Source organism: Ammodytes marinus (genome assembly GCF_949987685.1).
Source record: "Ammodytes marinus genome assembly, chromosome: 8".
Taxonomy (NCBI): Eukaryota; Metazoa; Chordata; class Actinopteri; order Uranoscopiformes; family Ammodytidae; genus Ammodytes; species Ammodytes marinus.
The window spans coordinates 25767265-25785238 of NC_137212.1; the positions used below are offsets into that span (position 1 = coordinate 25767265).

A 17974-nucleotide genomic window follows, 5' to 3' on the forward strand; every position below is an offset into this window, starting at 1 on the left:
CAGTGTCAGACTTAAATTACATTCTTAAGTGTGGGACTATAGGCGTAGTGCTATAAATATAGCAAAGTAGCCTATATATATTAGGCTAAATTGTATAATGTTTAAATCCGAGTTCAACGTTTCATTGTTTTATAATGTCACGTTACGCACACTGCGAGAACGATCGGCAAGATAAATAAATCATTTCCATGCTGGCAGCATTCCACTCTCTCCTTATTTTCAGTAAGAGTTTTTTTCGGCTCTCTGTTTTCTGCTGTAATAATTCAGACTGACAAACTCTTCCTCTTGAATGAAGTTGGCGACACACATTTTTTTTACTCAGCTGCTCGCAATCAGTCCGTTTGTGTAAAGTTAGCGGCACAAGATCAGTCCATTTTGTGCGGAAGCAGAGTCAAATGACGGGCCAAATGCCCCCTTTCATGGGGGCGCGCACAGACCCTAAAGTTAAAACCCTCGTTCAACATAAGAGGTTGATAACTGCCTTCGTGATACCAGTCAGCTCTGAGCGAGGGTATGTGTTATGTTGAACCAGATCAAGAAAAGAGAGCCAGGCTCTGTTGAGTTTGCTTCGTAGTATACCCCTCAGGTTACACAACTGTGTTGTTGTTGTTGTTGTTGCAGTCCAGCAAATTAAATATAAATGGCTATGTGATATCAGTGACCTGAGATACATGTTTGCCTCTGAACACTACAGTAGTGCCGAGCGCTACCCACATGCCTAGACAACACACGCACACGAACACACACGCGCAGTCTGTCCACCTGACCTGATGATTGTCCCAGGATATTCACTCATGGGAAATGGATACTTCAGTCCAAATAAATGTCCTCACTACCCTAAGATCATTTGCAGGAGTACAGCTGCAGATTGTGTTTCAGATTACACCCCGGAACACTGTATCTCCTGACACGATTATATAAAAAGGTATCAATATACGCCAATGGCCTACAATATACAGAATTAGCATGTGCTATTTAATTAGCCAAACCATACCATATTGAAGAGAAGATTCCGAGTCTGTATGAAAAAGAAAGTCAAATTATAGTAACACTGTTCACTCAGTCATCTAATTTTCCATTGCAAATATGTAGTGATAGAATGAAAAGTACATAGTGAGTACTATATCCCTTACATGCTACCCTATGCTTCAACTACTACATTTGTGATGAAATATTATACTTTTCTCTAAAGATATTTTTTGGGCATTTTCATGCTTTATTGATAGTGCAGAGAGACAGAGGTGAAATGGGGCAGAGAGGGGAGTGACATGCAGAGAACGACCGCGGGCGGGAATCGAAACCGGGAGCTAAGGGCGCCCCTGAAATATTATACTTTTAAGTCCACTTCATTTTACTTTTAGAGTTATAGTTACTGGTCACAGAGATTAAGATATTTCATAACTTTAAAGCCACTACGAGTAACATGGCACGTTGGCGTCCCCTTAGGACAAAAGCGGTAGTATTTTTACGACGCCCGCTGTCGCAAAGCTGTTTTCTAGCTCGTGCCAGGCGCGTGAGTGTGAACTGAGAAGGGAGCAATATAGTGCATGTCCGTGTGTTGAAAGTGTGAGGACTCTTTTCGGCTCCGTGAGAGTGGTTTTGACACTGCATGAACTAATGCCAGTCACTGCCACACGCACCTGATTGCAATGAGTTGATGCAGCAGTGTCACCTAACTACTCTCTCTCACGGAGCTGAAAGATTACGTGTCCGACTCCTCACAGAAAGCGAATGAACGATAGACGGCAGTTAGTATGGATCACGATGAGGTAATGTGTTTATGTTGTTGTAAATAATGACTATTTCAGATAATGGTTATTTGATGATGGTGAAGCAAAGCAAACTTTGTGTTAGTACCAACCGCTCATTAATTTAGGAGTAAACACTGCAGTCTAGTTTCGCTCTCGTGAAATTGTATACACGTTGCTTGGCAACGCCCTCGTCCCCCGTAGCTTATATCACTCTCCCTTTTAGCTTTTCTTCATTGCATTTTCTTTTTTTTCTTTGATGGTTCAGCCCCGTTATCAGTCATTATGACGACAAATAACTGTATCAAACAAGGCTCCCGCTCCCCTTCCCTCACCTGGAGGGATAGGCTTTTCAATTCACGTTGCTGCGCCACACTGAAATATGCGACCAATACGGATATGTGACCATAGAGCCTGCACGAGCGAACCGAAAATCGGACTGGGTGTGCGACCAGACCAAAAGCAGTAATAAAAACTATTTAAAAACGTCTTTCTTTGCACTGATGGTCTCGTTTGCTGTTAAAGGTAATTTATGATTATCAGAGGAAACATGAGGCTGTTTAAAAGATATTTAAATGTTACTCGTAGCTGCTTTAAGGCACCATTAATGCTATTGACACTGGTTCCTGGGTGCAGGAAGTATCAAACTAAATGCTGATGCGTATGGATACTCTAACCATTCAAAGGCCATAAATCCTTAAACAGTGAGTGACGAAGTCATACATGAACAAGTCTCAATTCACATGAGGCATTTCTGTGTTCATTTAGTTTTCCTCTGCGCTCTTCTCAATATTTTGAAGTGGGCGGGGCTATCACATAGGCTACTTCAGTGCACCAATCAGGATTTAACAGCATTCTAATGTGAATCTGATGATGTTGTGCTGTCAAATCTGATCAAACTACACCCACACAGTCCTGATGAAGCACATTTATACAGCAGTTAAAGCATTTCAACTCTTGATATACTGTTTTTTTTATAATTGAGTTTTGCTGAATTGGTCATGATTATCAACGTTACAGATATTTCAAATTTGAAGCCACCCTTTTAGAGGGTTTAACTTAATCTTTAACATAATACTCCTGGACTTTTACTCACATATTGTACATGTTGAACATGACTTTTACTTGTAACGGACTATACTTACATTATAGTATTTTCTGCTTTTACTTAAGTATATCATCGGAAGACTTTTTTACCACTGTCTATGTATCCATATGGTGTTGAATCCATGGGCTATTTCATGGATATGGCCCTCTAGACAAACAGTGCCCTCCTGAGTTGGAAAGTGATCACTGCTTTTAGTCACTCATTGACAATGGCATTTGGATTTCGATTCTTCGGACTGAATTATAAAACAAAACAGCAAATAAAGGAGCAAATACATCTCCAAATGTGGGGCAGTGATTTATAAATTGGAGCTGAATTTATGTTAACTTTTTTTCTAGAATTTTCTTTTTTTTAGTACCCGTCCTGTGACTCCTTTTGAATAAAAACGATTCACTTTATGCTGCAGTGGTTATTTAGATGGAAGACAAAATGGTTGCACACATTTGCTTTAGTAGTACAAAGTTAAATTGAGTGTTAAAGGTCATTCTTGGCCTGTTTCTTTTTAATTTTTTAACTCAACGATTTTTCCTGGAGCTTTCACAAGCCTTTCTCAGTCAAAAATTGTTTCAAGTTCAATGAGCAAAATTAACTTAAAAGTTGTCTCGTCTTAAAAAAAATTCCTTTTATAAAATATATTAGAGATAATCTACCTTGCCAATTGACAGCGTAGGAAGACATAGCTACAACATACTAATTGTTGACCGTCATTTCGTTTTGTATTTCCTGCACCCAGGAAGGACCCAGTGTCAAAGCAAAACCTCATCAGCCAGCAATTAGGAATGACAAAATCAGTGACAAACACACGAGTGATCCGCGGTCTGCCCTGTGTTTGCTCTGTGGGCTTTTGTGTGAGGCTTTCACCACACAGTAATACACAGAGCAAACTTAGAGCGGCAGATGTCTGCTAAATCCCACCGTTCAAACAGGCGTCTCTTTCTCTCTATTCACATCAAATCAGGACTTGAGCTGCTCACGAAGCTGGAGCAGGAAGTCAGTGATTGTACTTCTATTACATCACACACACGCACACGCTCAGATGATGGGAGCCTTTGAAGCCTTTGTGTGTTTACACAGAGGAGCAATATGCTGTCATTAAGCAATCATGGAAAAGGCATTCCTAATCCTTCTCTGTACAACAGGCACCATTTCATTATATAGAAAAGTCAAGAAGCACCCAGGTGGATTTATTTGTCTTACATACTGTCAAATCAGAATAAGGCTCAAACCAGGGGATGCTTATGTTGTGGATGCTAAACCAATATTTCATTAGGTATCAAATCTAATTCAGAGGAACAGCAGTGGTTTTGGTTGTGTTGAGTTATAACTACAAATCCTGTATACATCACATTATTATTGTACCTATTGCTAAATTATACTGCTGTAATTTACACTTTAACAGGTTTAAATGAACATTGTAAAACTAAAGTTGGACTTTATGGTAATGTAAATTGTATGTTGTGATGATGTTTGATTGTGCTGCGTCATAATAAGAGGTCAGGTTTTCTGATATTTAGTCTACATTCAATCCAATATGAATGGTGTGTACTACTAATTCTAATAGACAATATATTAGCAAAACACTTCTCAGGAGGACAGGCCAAAACAATAATTAACAGCACCTCAAACTTTAATGACCATGACATTTACTTATATTAACACCTCTAGTAAGAGAAAGTTAAAAAACGTTTTTTTTTAAATAAAATTCTGAAGGGTATGAGGGTAATTGGAGGACAGCATTTTATTCTGAGCTGGACATATAAACTAGTGAGTGTAAATATTTTAAGCCAGTCAAGGTTCCGCATAGTTGCCGTTATTTTTCTTTCATTTCTGCACAGAATAACAATACACTACTGGAGACTTGCTTGAAAAACACACCGGAAACAGAAAACATAATGTCATATTTTTTTGAAAATGTACGTTATATTTTCTTTTTAGTGTGGAAATAAATACCTTCTCACATCCATCTGCACATTGTAACTGCATTGCCACACAATGCTAACCTTAGTATGCCCTTTGAGAATAATAAAACATGACATTCACATGATGAACTAACAAAAACAAACATCCTTCAAGTCTATACAATTGGATTGAAATACCTGAGTTAAATGAGTTAAAACCAATAGCTGCTGGAAAAAAACACAATTCAACAATATCTAACATCTCAGTAAGTAAAGTGTACCTTAATTGGCCATCCTCCTTTTTCCTTTAAAGGTGGAGTGATTCTGGAGAATGCTTGTTGTCAAAATCAGTGAATATCTAGCCTGGGCTGTGCTGTACGGACAGGTAGCGGATTGTGAGGAGATATAATATCTCCTCACAATCCACTTTTTGTCAAAATCAGTGAATATCTCTGATTTTGAAACCAAGCTTTCTTCATATACCTGAGTCCAACTTTAAAGGCAAAGACAAGTTCATTTTAAGGTAAGAATGCTGTATTACAGAGTAACGGCTTAAGGGAAAGCTCTCAGCAAAATGATCATGACAAATGTTACAGCAACAAGTATTTCAAAGAGTGGATGTGTGCAGGGGGAGTTTTGGCCGCATAGCGTAGTAATATATTTGGGATACTTTTTTCCAAAGTGTGCCCACCTCTGCACTATTTATTTTACAGAACTGAAAGTGTTATTAGACCGGCTCCTTCCAGAGAGTTCCACATTTTGTGTAACCACACACACACACACACACACACACACACACACACACACACACACACACACACACACACACACACACACACACACACACACACACACACACACACACACACACACACACACACACACACACACACACACACACACACACACACACACACACACACACACACACACACACACACACACACACACACACACACACACACACACACGAGTGCTCTGGTTTAATCCTATTACATGTTGAGCACAAAGGGAGATAAGAGGTTTATGTTGGGGATCCTTACAGACCGAACCTCTCTCTCTCCCTGGAGACACCAGGAGAGCTGGGCATTTGGTGATTTAATAGTGCCGACGCTAGTTCTTAGAGCTGCCACACTGTCTATTGAATATAAAGACATATTGCTAATTGGATTGCCTGCGATGGCTGCTGGGACAGTGAAGATGAATGAAGATCAGGTGAATGACATCATCCAGAGATGGGTAAGTCAACAGCATTCTATCACTGAAATACATTTTAGCTGAGGCAGTCACACTCATGATGGCCTATCAAAATTATGCTTTAGGGAATGACCTGCAAGTGTAAGTGTGCGCACGAAAATGTATTAAATAACACACCTAGTTTGATGAACAAGTCTTCAGTACTGGTGAATGGGTCGGCCATTGTCGATTGTTATCAAAAGACAAAAAGGTGTTTGTTTCTAAAGGTGAGACACTGCAGGTCGATACGGGTACATATTTTTACATATCGATATCACCAGGAAGCTTTGCTTGTTGATTGAATACATTAAAAGTTATTTTATATGCTATCACAATTTCTTCAGAAATGTTAAATAAAAATGCAAATGTGGCGATATCTAACGTATCTTGCATGTACATTTGCATCTCTTTAAAAAACAAAAATATGTTTGATAAAGCCATAATTCATTTGTTATTATATTTATAAGACATATTAGAGTCCAAAGTTTTTAGAGAACAGATTTTGGACTTTTGCGACCTTTGGTTTATACTAGTATGAAAGAAGACATGTTATGGAAGCAAAATAGACAGAAATCTCAGAAATTGACCAGTGCTTAAAAAATTTTTTTTTTGCCTGCAATGTCTCAAATTAAGATGTATGCTGAGAGTGAAAAGCTGCTGCCATCTGGTGATAACTAACAGGTCTTCTGCCTCCCCTCCTGTGTTTAGCGAAATACTCCAGAAGAACATTTGAAGCCAGAGGACTACCAGCAGTTTCAGGCTTTCGGATCGGCTTGTCTCGCCGAGGGTGACGGGGCACGACTACTGACATTCCTTCAAGATGAAAAAAACAAGGTATTTTTACCAAGATCAACACAACTGACATCAGAGACGGACCTGCTCCTACACTCTCTCTTCTGACTAGTTGTATAGTAACACCTTTCATACAGATATGGAGTGACAGCAGATTGACAGTGTTAACCTGTCATACAGCACTAAAAGAACATAGGCCTACACAGTCGCTCCCACAGCCACAGAGCCACTGAAGCGAACAGCACTCCCCACTCTATGCTAAACATCAACACGCAGCAGCAAGCAGCCTGTGCCTGCTGGCCTCCTGACCTGGAGGTGTGGAGAGGGAAAGCAGCAGATATTCAGTCAGATTTCTCGCTCCACTGATAACCCTCCTCACTACGGCACACTCCTTCTAAGTGCCCTTGGTTCTCCCAGCGCTGCACGCTGTTGTGTAGTAGTGTACCTTTAGAAGCATGTGTCATTTCCTACTCCCTCCTCTTAACGGAGGCCAAAGTAAATCTCCAGGGTTTCAAATGATTGATTATCAAATGGGAAATCCCTGGCTTTGAACATGGACATAAAGAATCAAACTAGAACTGGGAGGGACAAGCAGGCAACACATCTATATATTGTATTGATAGTAATGGGATTGCAAGAATCTTTGGACAGCCCTCTCCACTTTTTAAATCAAGACATTTGAAATGTTTATCTAAAAAAAAACAGAACCAATAAAAAAATTAAGTTAGTCCATGATGTAGTATGTGTCAGACAAGCTTTTATAGTTCTGTCCGGCTGTCACTTTTCTTTGAGTGTGGTATTAACACCTTTAAAATGTCAAGTGCTAAAATAGAAAGTGTTGGTACACTTCTAATAGATACATTCTAATGAAATGCCCATTTAACCCAGAGGGTCTTTTAGTCAGAAACACCACTCCATCCGAATAGGTAGAATTATATACGGTAGTATACTGGTAAATCTATAGATGAATAATCACGTTCCAAATAATAAATGTGTAGTCAATTAATATCTACTTGGTTTATATGGAGCCTATCTTTCAAGGATATTCGTATTTCCTTTTGTGTACCATAATCCTTTAAAGGCAGCTTTTCGGGAATAATTAGATAGTTAAAGTGACACATAACACCAGCAGCATAACGTGGTGGTACATAGGAAGGAAACTAGTGTCACAACTACTCATATACACAATGAAGCGCTTCTGGTTACACTTGAAGGGGTAGTCATTCTGGATAAAGTTTGTTGTCAAAATCCCCTTTTTTCAAAATCAATGAATATCTCCTTACGATCTGCTACCTGTCCGTACTGTGTGTGCTCTAAAAAAATACAAGTGTTGATAACAGCCAAGACTCTGTAAACGTGCATGTTGCTAGCTACAGTGGGTGCCCTTTGTTACGAGATGCATTTCAGATGTGGCAAACTACTTTCTAATGATGCATCTTTTGTTTAGGTCCTATTAATTGTAGGCATTGGAATTCATAGCTTTGCAAAGATTTGCAGCTCTACCATCTTGGAGATGCCCAACCTTCCGCCCCGGCACTCACAAGCATGCTCGTATTTCATTGTTACGTGACACATTAAGCCACATTTTAGTAGTCTATCCGAGGTGTGAAAGTGCAATTGTTCTTTTGCATTCATCTGTTTTTGTAGCAACGCATGCAAAAAACAAAGAAAGGGACCTCCAAACGAGGTCTGTGTTTCTGTGGTGACTAATAATGAGTGCTTTCTCCTGCACACAGGGGATTGTGAAGCCTATGGGTTGTACTCTGATGGCACCTCTTGTAAACAAAGTGGTTCATCAAGACAAGAATATTGATCACTGCCAGGCTGCCATCACACATCTGACCAGGGTATGTACTAACAATTCATCTCTATAGTGAGACATGCTGTACATTAACTTGAATGTCTGTTCTACTTTCTAGACTTGCAGCCCAAGTGAACTGCTGCATAGCTTGCTTGAACTAATTGAAGACGTCAATCCAGGTGCCATTTCTAAAACCATCCTAGCCCTCGCTCCACATCTTCAAACAGGTAACACAACTCTTATTGCGATAACATCATTTCACATCCTCAACACACAGAGAGAGAAAAAAGCACAAAAATAACTGTCTATGACATCTGTAACATTTGCATAATGTATGAAAAGAGTTGATACCCCTTTATAATGCTTTACTTAATACCTAACAATGTAATTTATTTTACTTGCTAATTATATCCACAACATGTACACAAAAATCATTGGCCGACAATTAACAATTGTGACATTTGAAACTGTAAAGTAACACTTATCGAATTCAAAATTCACAACATTGTATTAAAGCAACATCTCTTAATGCAGCGCAGAATTACATTAAAGAGCTATACACCTTTGAAAAAGGTTTTATTCCCTGATATTACTTGTTAATGTGGTTTAATTTTCTACTAAAGTTCCCATTGTATTCGATGGAGGAGTGTTGGTTAATTGGCACATACTGATTGATATAAATGGAGTTGAAAAAAGCATACAAACACCTGTCAGTACAAAGCAATGAAACGCAAGAGCACTACGAACCGCAGCCTCCAAAATGATCACAATGTTGGACCAATTTATCTATGAAGCAGTTTTGGCAATAACTGTGCATTAAGACCTTTGTGAAGGGGAGGAATATTTGTAGGTTTGTTGTAGTACACTGCACTAGTTTTAGCTATAGGAGTAGCTAAATGATTGTAAAATGACAAATGAATGTTAAGTTTTACTACTACTAGATGTATTCATGGATGCTAGTTTACTTGTGCCTAAGAACATGGTGTTGGCTCCCTCTGCTGTACATTCATGTGAACTAACAACAGGACATTGTGTGTTGTACAGTGCTCCTCTGCCTGGATGAGAGAAAGGCAGCGTTTGTGGGTGTGGCTCTGTCTGCCCTACAGAAGCAGCTGTCCCGGCTGCCTGTACCGTACACCCAGCAGCAGCTAGCGGAGGATGAGTACGGCCTGTGTCGATGCTGTGAAGCCCTGGCTGTGTTTGCTAAGCCTTTCATAGAGGAAGTGAAAAGGAAGAATGGAAACTATGTCACTTCCTCTGAGGATGCAGAGCTAAGGATTGAGCTGCTCAAGTTGTACGTTTTTGTCTCCGTTTGGTTTGGTTGAAAAGGCACAGTGGGGATATTATTAGTTAAAATGTTTCACTTGATTTCTAGTTTTTCCCATTGCCATCTTTAAGTGTCAATCTTTGTTCATATATATTTTGTATTTTTTCTTGGCGGGGACGGTAAACAGGACAATAATAATGTTAGAGTGTGGGTTTAGTTCCAGTTTTCTTTCAGTGTTGAACTTGTTAAGCAAAATGCACTTTTTCATGGTATTTCAACATTTACATTTAGTTAGATAATAATATTGTTTGAGTAGAAGCACTAATAACAGAACACAGTATAAAAGGCTTTGTTCTGGTTATTTGCAGCTGCATGAGGAGCTTAAGGGAGCCTTTACTAGAGGCTGAACTGAACCGTGAAAGAAAAACTTCACTGTGGCTCTTCGCAACAGAGATAATGGTAAGAGCACAATCTCCCCTCCTAAAACCTATTGATGAGACAGCAGTCCATAATCAACGGTTTCATGTTTCAATGAGATTTCATTACTTAAAGAGGACCTATGATACTTTTCGACTTTTATGACCTATAAACGTTGTTATAATGATTTATAGTCATGTTTAACCATACTAGAGTTTCAAATAATTACGTACATGCATTTCGACGTATTCCCTGCTGACCGTCTGGGGTGGCTATGCAGAGCACTAAACACTATGGCAGCCGGTCGAGCCGAACTCGTTCAAATTTCCGGATTGTTTCTGTCACGCTCGGGTCGTTTCTGTCATGTTTCCATGTATGGTAATGCTGCCGCTCAGGCAAGCTCCGGCTGCATGCCCCCAGCTTCCTGAAAATTTCCCGCTGCTGGAAGGAAGGTAACCAATCACAACGGAGTGGGGTTTGCAGCAGGGGGGGAGGGGCGGAGAAGCTCAAAGCAGTGTGTAGAGAGAGACTGCTGTGCTCGCTAGGGTAAGAGGAAGAGTGTCCCGAAAATCTATATAGTTTTTTGTGATGTGATTTGTGTCAGGTTGCTCTATAGCAGTTTTTAACAAGAAATGAAGACCAGAAAAGTAGTATAATAGGATCTCTTTAAACAATGTTGCTGTGCCTCAGGTCATGCTGCCTGCAATCCAGGAGTCTATGTCAGAGCTCCTGTTCTTCAGCTCCCAGAGGAAAGACCCCCAGACGGACTACAGTCACACCCAAGAGGCCAAAGCGTGTCTGGCTTATCTACTGTTTGTCCAGCTCGTCTCCATAGACAGCTTTCCTGCAGTATTCAGGTTAAATGAAAAAGTCAAGATGGGAGACAGTGCTCACTGTTACTGTTCTATGACAAATAACTTACATTCTACCACTTTTTCAGCCCTGTGTTTGTTCTTCAGTGTAACATGGAATACATCAATCAATTACTTAGTAGGTATGCTGTCAGTACAATTTGACTACCTGATTTATAATTCTTGCTTTAAATGGGATAATTTCTAAGTGTAATATTGTTCCTTTGGCAGCAAAAAGGAATCACACTTGATCAAAGGACTGGTAAGGCCACATCAATATGCAGAAAAAGTACTTTAGAGATGAGACTATGAAAGCAGAAAACTGAAGTAATTCTTCTTATTTTCTCATATTCTCATTTGGACTCAGGCACTGTATGAAACAAGCTTGGAGAATGTGGCAGACAACAGCCTTCCAGTGAGTCTACTGGATCTGAAGAGCTTCTACAGTGTACCACATGTAAGAGGAGCATGCCATCATTCTCACTTTGTTTTGGTATTTTGATAGTCTTAAAAGGTTGTAAAATGGTGAGGTTTTCCCATTATCATAAATAGAGCAAAATTCACCTGCATCATGAACAACTAAATCACTTAAAAGGTGGAGTCAGCGATTCTGGAGAATGCTTGTGTTTAAATCACCTTTTGTCATAATCAGGGAATATTCCCTCACGGTCCGCTGAAAAAACAACAACCATTGTTGATACACACAACATGTTTACATACCAGTTTACAGAGCCTATGCTATGAATTAACACAGACATTTTTTTTCTGCAAGCACACACACACACACACACACACACACACACACACACACACACACACACACACACACAGTAGAGACAGTTAGCAGATTCCGAGGAGATATTCACTCATTTTGAAAAAAAGGGAGTTTTACGACAAGCAATCTCCAGAATCACTGACTCTACCTTTAACATCTGAATTGCTCTTTGAGGTTGTGAGAATTGTGATCAAAACTGAACCCTAGATTGATTGATAGAATTGTTTTAATTAAGTGGAGAGCAACAACAAAACATCTCTACTGGCAATACCAGAACTATTCTATAGTTATTGAGACCAAAACGCCACTAAATGCTGTTGGCCAGGCAGCATTGTCATGTATGAACTATTAACCAATCAGTGACTTGTGGTGTGCTGAAATTCACAGAACCTGCGTCAAGTCCTCACTGACTGCCCAATGCAACATTTGGTGAGTACACACACAGTCAGCCATATTGATGAAAGGAATGTATTCTAAAAACGGTGATACCGTGAAACACATGAAGTTTATTTCCGTGTGATCCCTGCTTCTTCAGAGACAATCAGGACTCCAGGTTTTCCAGCTCTTCATCAATAAATTAGATGTTGAAGCGAAGCACAAGTTCTTCAGGTGAGACAATCATCAGAGAATTAAGAGAATGGGTGTCAGCAGTAAAGATACAGTAAAATATACAGTTTATACTCTAATATACTTGTAGGGTGCATGTTTTAATGAACATTTGCTTAGATTTCCGTTTTAAAAATAAAATCAAGGGGGCGCCCTTAGCTCAGTTGGTAGGGCGTCCCCCCCATGGGCCTCGGCCAGCAGCGGACCCGGGTTTGATTCCAGCCCGCGGTCGTTCTCTGCATGTCACTCCCCTCTCTGCCCCATTTCAACTCTGTCTCTACACTATCAATAAAAGCATAAAAATGCCCAGAAAATATCTTTAAAAAAATTAAATTAAATAAACTCTCAAATGTATTTATAATCTACTGTATATTGATGTTTATAGATGATCTACGACGTCATAATGAACAATCACATTTATATCTTTTTTTAAACACATTTTGAATTCCTTTTTTTTAAACTGCAGCTTTTGTTTTCCACCCATGTAATGCTGTGAACCATATATTCAATCCAATGCATACACATATTAAACTTTTCATTAAAATACCACAGTTATGTTCAACATGGCCGTTCATATATCCTCATTTAACTGATTATATTCTATTTTTCTCTGTGATGTTGTTGAAGTATTTTACTGATCTAAAGTAATTTTTTCCATTCCATTCCTGTTCAGGTGCATGTTAAAAACCAGCAACCATGCAGGAGTGGAAAGTTACATTGTAAAGAACATCAGGAATCAAGTAGAATTTTCTATGGAGGTGAGATAAAAGGATATTTTAAGCGTAACATTACCATGTTTTATAAGAATGTTGAAGCTCCTGCCTCTGTTGACATAAGTCTTAATGGCTATTTGAAGGTGTCAATCTATGATAACTCTCCTCCAGCCTGGTCATGCCAATACATGGTTCCTGGGAGAGGAGTTTCTCTCATTACTGCGACTGGTGTTATGTTTGCCACAAGGTCCTGAGACCGATTTGCTCAACGGTATGGACAAGTAAGTAACATGAACAATGCTTTAATGTACAGACAAGCACGCTCACTTGTTACTTTCGAGTCTACATTAGGCCTAATTATTACAGGTCTTCCACTCGGAGCCTGATCAGCCAACTCTTTAGGGTGTTATAAAACGCAGGTTAAGATATATCTTTTCACCCATTGTTTCTGTGCTTGAATAATGTAGAGAACTTTTCACTGGCTTACTTTTATTGCCTGTATGACACCGATGTATTTATTTTGTATTGTTTTTATCATACTCATGTGTCCTTTGGCACGTTGTAACCTAGCTTTTGAAAGGTGCTGCATAAATAAAATTGTACTTACTTACTGACTATTTAATATCTTCCACAAACAAATGTTTGCCAGCCTGGTAGCCAGAAGGTCTGGGAGAAGTATTTTAGTGTGACTATCTGAGACACACATTCTGGATAACCAAACTATGTAAAATGTCTATAAAACTGTATCTAAGACTGAATTGAAGGCTGCGTTTCATTCAATATGGATTTTGTTGTAGATTTAAATGCGAAAATCTATCCGAAATAACCTCAGATGTAGTAAAGTGAACAACCTTTATGGTTACAGCTACCATCATCCATCTGTAAATGTGACAGCTGGGACACTTGACCCAGACTGAGCCGTTAAGAAATGCACTGTCTTTGTTTCTCCAGGATCATGGAGAGTCTGAATCTCCTACGCTATCTCCTCATCAGAGACAAAGACCTGAGGCCAACTGTAAGTCGCTCTAACTCAACACATTCACTGCTCTTCTGCCAGCCAGCCTGGTTAAAGATAGTAACCTATCATCTACCTCTTTTACCTTCAGGCAGCTGTTTGGGAGGAGCTGTGCACCATCAAAGACCAATACCTAAAAATGCTTGGCGTGTGTATCAGCATATCAAGAGCCTATTATTCAGCCCAGCTAAAGGCACTGAGGGAGGATCACAAGCTCAAAGCAAAAGGTAAGCATTAGCTGCTGGTGAGCTGTGTAACAAAATCACATTGAAATAACCTTGTACAAATAGCCGTACTAGAGTCTGTATTCTAACACTGAGAACCATCTCTATTTCACAGAAGCCAGAGATGCTGCTAGATCCAGCACATCAGTCAAAAGGATAACAGTGAAACATCAGAAAGAGTCTGAAATGTCCCCAGAGGTTGAGCACCAGGTACACACACTCTCTCATTGGTTATCATTAAGATTTGGGTCCTGTAGGGCCAGTGAGCTGACTATAGCCTTACTTTCTTGGCAGTGCTAATTCATATTTCTATTGTATTACATTTTTTACTATTATTGTCATGTATGTTCATTTGCTGTCTATTTGAATGAGAAGCTTGTCATGCATATCATTTTATGACTGCATTTTCTTGTAGGAAAGGTTCCATACAAATAGTGTATTATTATCGTGTGCTACAGGTGTTGCAGAGTGCCTTGGTGACATTTGACCTGATGGAGAGTCTTATCTTCCGTATCGAAGAGATCACAGAGGAAAAGCTCAAGATCCCAAACTAAACAGAGGCCGCATGTGCTCAGGTGTTATTATACATCATTGGGATAATGTTCTTAACGGTTTGATTTTATTTGCCCCGTTTTTGACTTATTTAACAAGAAACAACAATGCATTGAACCTGTGATTTTTTCTATGTCAAAGTTGTAAAAAAAATTGTACTAACAGAACAAACTGTGCTAATATAATGAAAGACATCTTTTACCTTTGTTTTTCCATATTCAACAAAGTAAGGACTGTAGCATTAAATAAAGCAACAGTTTGTGAAAACGTGTTGGTTCACCTTCTGAACTTTATAGAATGTCTCTTAGCATCTCCCACACAGGACTGCTTTCAATGACGTGAGCCCGAGCCAGAGACATCCGGTCTTGGATGCCATCTATATGGGGCTTACTGGTGGCCTGCAGACAAATGGGCTGGGGCTTATTTCAAACGACCAAAAGGGAACCAACCAATGTCTTGTTTATCATCCAAAATGACCAAATAACTTGTGTGCACTGCATCCATCTTTACCTTGGCAATTGTCAACATTCCTTTGGCAATGTCAGCGTTGCTTCGCACAGGCAGGATCCTGAGATTGCTGCCAAAAAATCTGAAAAGAAAAAAAGACTTCCTCAGTTACTTTTAAGATATGACACATTCTATGCAATCACAATGTTTATGTAGTCTATCAATACAAGGGTGTAACATTCTTCCAAATGACAACTTAATGAAGTGACTGAATTCTTTTAGGGCCTACCTGTGTTGAATCACCGACAAGATATTCAATTCCCTTTTCCCATTAAAGGGGGCATACAGAAGTAGAAAGCTGTTCCGGTGAACTTGCACAAATGTCTCTATCCTTTCAATCAGTCCAGATTCTTCCAAAGGCACAGGGAGGTCTTGAGGGTCGAGCAACAGAAATGCAGTACCTAAGCAATAAAGTTACAAATGTAGCAATTATTGATCATTATTATTACCTAATATACAGGTTAGCTCACAATGTCATAATGTGTTTGTTGTGAAGCTAGGTTTGGGATTATAAATATTGTATTCTGTATTTTCAAATTCAGGTAAGAACCCAGAAGATTACTATAATACGACTGACAACAGTCAGACTGGGTTTTAAAACATATTCCTTTTCTAGAAAGCACTACAGGGCTTGTGTTAAAGGGTTATGATAAAAAAAAAAAATAATGGAAGAAAAATACAGCCGTTTCACCTGACAGTGGAAAAATAAAGGCTCCAGACTCAACACAGTCTGAAAATCTGATTCGGTGCTGCTGCGCGAGGAGCATCCTGCTCGCCTCATGCTCCTGGTGAGAGGGAGGGCGAGGGGGGAATACACTTTACAAATTGTTTAAAATGCAGACTTAAGTTAAATGAATAGGCCCTATACCCAAGTATTTTTCCAAACACCATTTTAATAGCGCACGCGTTGAGTTTTGTTTTTGTTGTTATGCGCCAACACCTAGCTAGCAAGCTCATATTCTTCACTTTATTCAACGACCATCCGAAATCAAACTCAAAATGTTTGACAATTCAATAGTTAATCCTTACCTGGAGTGATGTACTGACTATTATTGTTGTTTTCCACCGAGGAGTCGATTCTTTGTAGGTCGCCATTACCTGGTTCTCGCTGAAAGCCAAATAAATAGTGTCGTTGACTCGTTCTGATAGTGAATCACCAACTTTTCTGTTCAGCTCGATGGTAGTTGTCCTCGCGGACGCTGTCCATGCGCACGAGACGGTCCGGTAGTCTATGGCTGTGTCTTGATTCAGAGACCACGCACTTGGTAGGACGCAGTCTCGCGGTCTATGAAGGCTATAGCCTATGAAGGCCGATTTTAAGGCCGGTTTTAAGGCCAAAGAGCCTTGTTAAACGAGACGGTCTCCGCAGGTCTCCGTTTACGAGCATTTCCGGTTTACGTAACAAGCCGTTACCTTGCGTGACGACTCGCCGCTCCTGTGCTGCCTAGCGACCCTGATTGCTGCCAACGGAGACAGCCCTGTCAACGGAGGAAAAAAGAAAAATAAGTTGTCTACCAGACGAAAAGAAAAAAAAGTACAAGAAAAAAAGAAAGGAAGATAAAAGTTAAGAAGATGGAGCAACACGTTGCTGTTTTGTTATTTTTTATTTTATTTTATGCAATCTCTGAAAAAAACGCAATGAATCTTGGGATATGTTGGGCCACGAAGGATACATCTGATGCAGCCTTCAAAACTGCTTCAAAACCGTGAAACGAAGGCTGCATTTCACGACCGCATATGAGGAGCCTTGCAAGGAGCCTTGCAAATGGGACAGCCTTTGCGCGCCGCTATGACGCAATCGGTCTTCAAATGCAGCCTACGAGGCCGGTTCCAAGACCGCAACCCCTGAATCAAGACACAGGCCGTGAATACTGCACGTGCTGCCTCATTACCTTCCTAACAGGATGGCAGAAATAATGCTTTATATTCTGAATACCTGGACACTTTAGACAGAAAAATACCTATTTGATAAATCTGATTATTAAATTGACCAAATTCAATATTCATATATGTAGGCCTAATTACTAAATGTACAGTACACCTTGTGTTGTTGCTTTTATCGGGTAGAGTTCAAACAATACATTCAACTACTCAATTCAAGATTCTACAAAAGAGAAAAAGGTTCAGCAATTGCTTGTGTTTTGTAAATTGTCGTTACTAAGTCTTTATCTCTCCTTTAACATTAATTTCTGTGTAAAAAATGTAGCCTATAGGCCGGCCTATTCCTAATTGTAGGCTATTTGGAATTTAACTTTTTTACGTAATTAATAGACATAAATACTATTTTGTAAATGCTCTGTACACGCACGACCTTGTGTCAATAAAGACGATAAAAAAACTCAGCACAGGTGTAAGTCTTAACTCTAGCGCAGTGCTAGCCTGGCTCCGCGCGACCGCCTACCTACTTCCGCCCAAATTTAATTTTCCCTTCAGTACAAATGAAATGAAGTATGGTCTGGTAGCA

General features: G+C 39.6%; 2 protein-coding genes across 2 annotated transcripts; one reads left to right on the top strand and one right to left on the bottom strand.

Moving 5' to 3' along the window:
* Nucleotides 1-5954: 5954 nt before the first annotated feature.
* LOC307254471 (glomulin-like) lies at nucleotides 5955-15005 on the top strand (the record flags this gene model as incomplete). The annotated part of the gene is made up of 19 exons (XM_080032865.1): nucleotides 5955-5993; nucleotides 6699-6824; nucleotides 6972-7097; nucleotides 8519-8629; nucleotides 8702-8810; nucleotides 9628-9877; nucleotides 10219-10309; nucleotides 10958-11124; nucleotides 11208-11261; nucleotides 11350-11380; nucleotides 11486-11575; nucleotides 12281-12322; nucleotides 12429-12502; nucleotides 13173-13257; nucleotides 13384-13493; nucleotides 14164-14227; nucleotides 14319-14454; nucleotides 14567-14661; nucleotides 14910-15005. 19 exons carry the CDS (start codon nucleotides 5955-5957, stop codon nucleotides 15003-15005), a joined length of 1896 nt encoding a protein of 631 aa, XP_079888991.1.
* Nucleotides 15006-15057: 52 nt separating this feature from the next.
* On the bottom strand, nucleotides 15058-16731 carry cUnh1orf146 (chromosome Un C1orf146 homolog). Its single transcript, XM_080032459.1, has 5 exons — nucleotides 16540-16731; nucleotides 16202-16295; nucleotides 15740-15911; nucleotides 15514-15592; nucleotides 15058-15401 (listed from the first exon to the last, which is right to left on the bottom strand). Exons 1-5 carry the CDS (start codon nucleotides 16603-16605, stop codon nucleotides 15294-15296), a joined length of 519 nt encoding a protein of 172 aa, XP_079888585.1. The 5' UTR covers nucleotides 16606-16731; the 3' UTR covers nucleotides 15058-15293.
* Between the last annotated feature and the right edge of the window lie 1243 nt (nucleotides 16732-17974).

Excerpts from the sequence above, each read along its gene's own strand:
- cUnh1orf146 (XM_080032459.1), bottom strand. The coding sequence starts at position 16,605 with ATGGCGACCTACAAAGAATCGACTCCTCGGTGGAAAACAACAATAATA. Across the intron at positions 16,296-16,539 it reads TAGTCAGTACATCACTCCAG|GAGCATGAGGCGAGCAGGAT; the intron begins GTAAGGATTAAC and ends CCCTCTCACCAG. Across the intron at positions 15,593-15,739 it reads TTGTCGGTGATTCAACACAG|ATTTTTTGGCAGCAATCTCA; the intron begins GTAGGCCCTAAA and ends TTTTCTTTTCAG.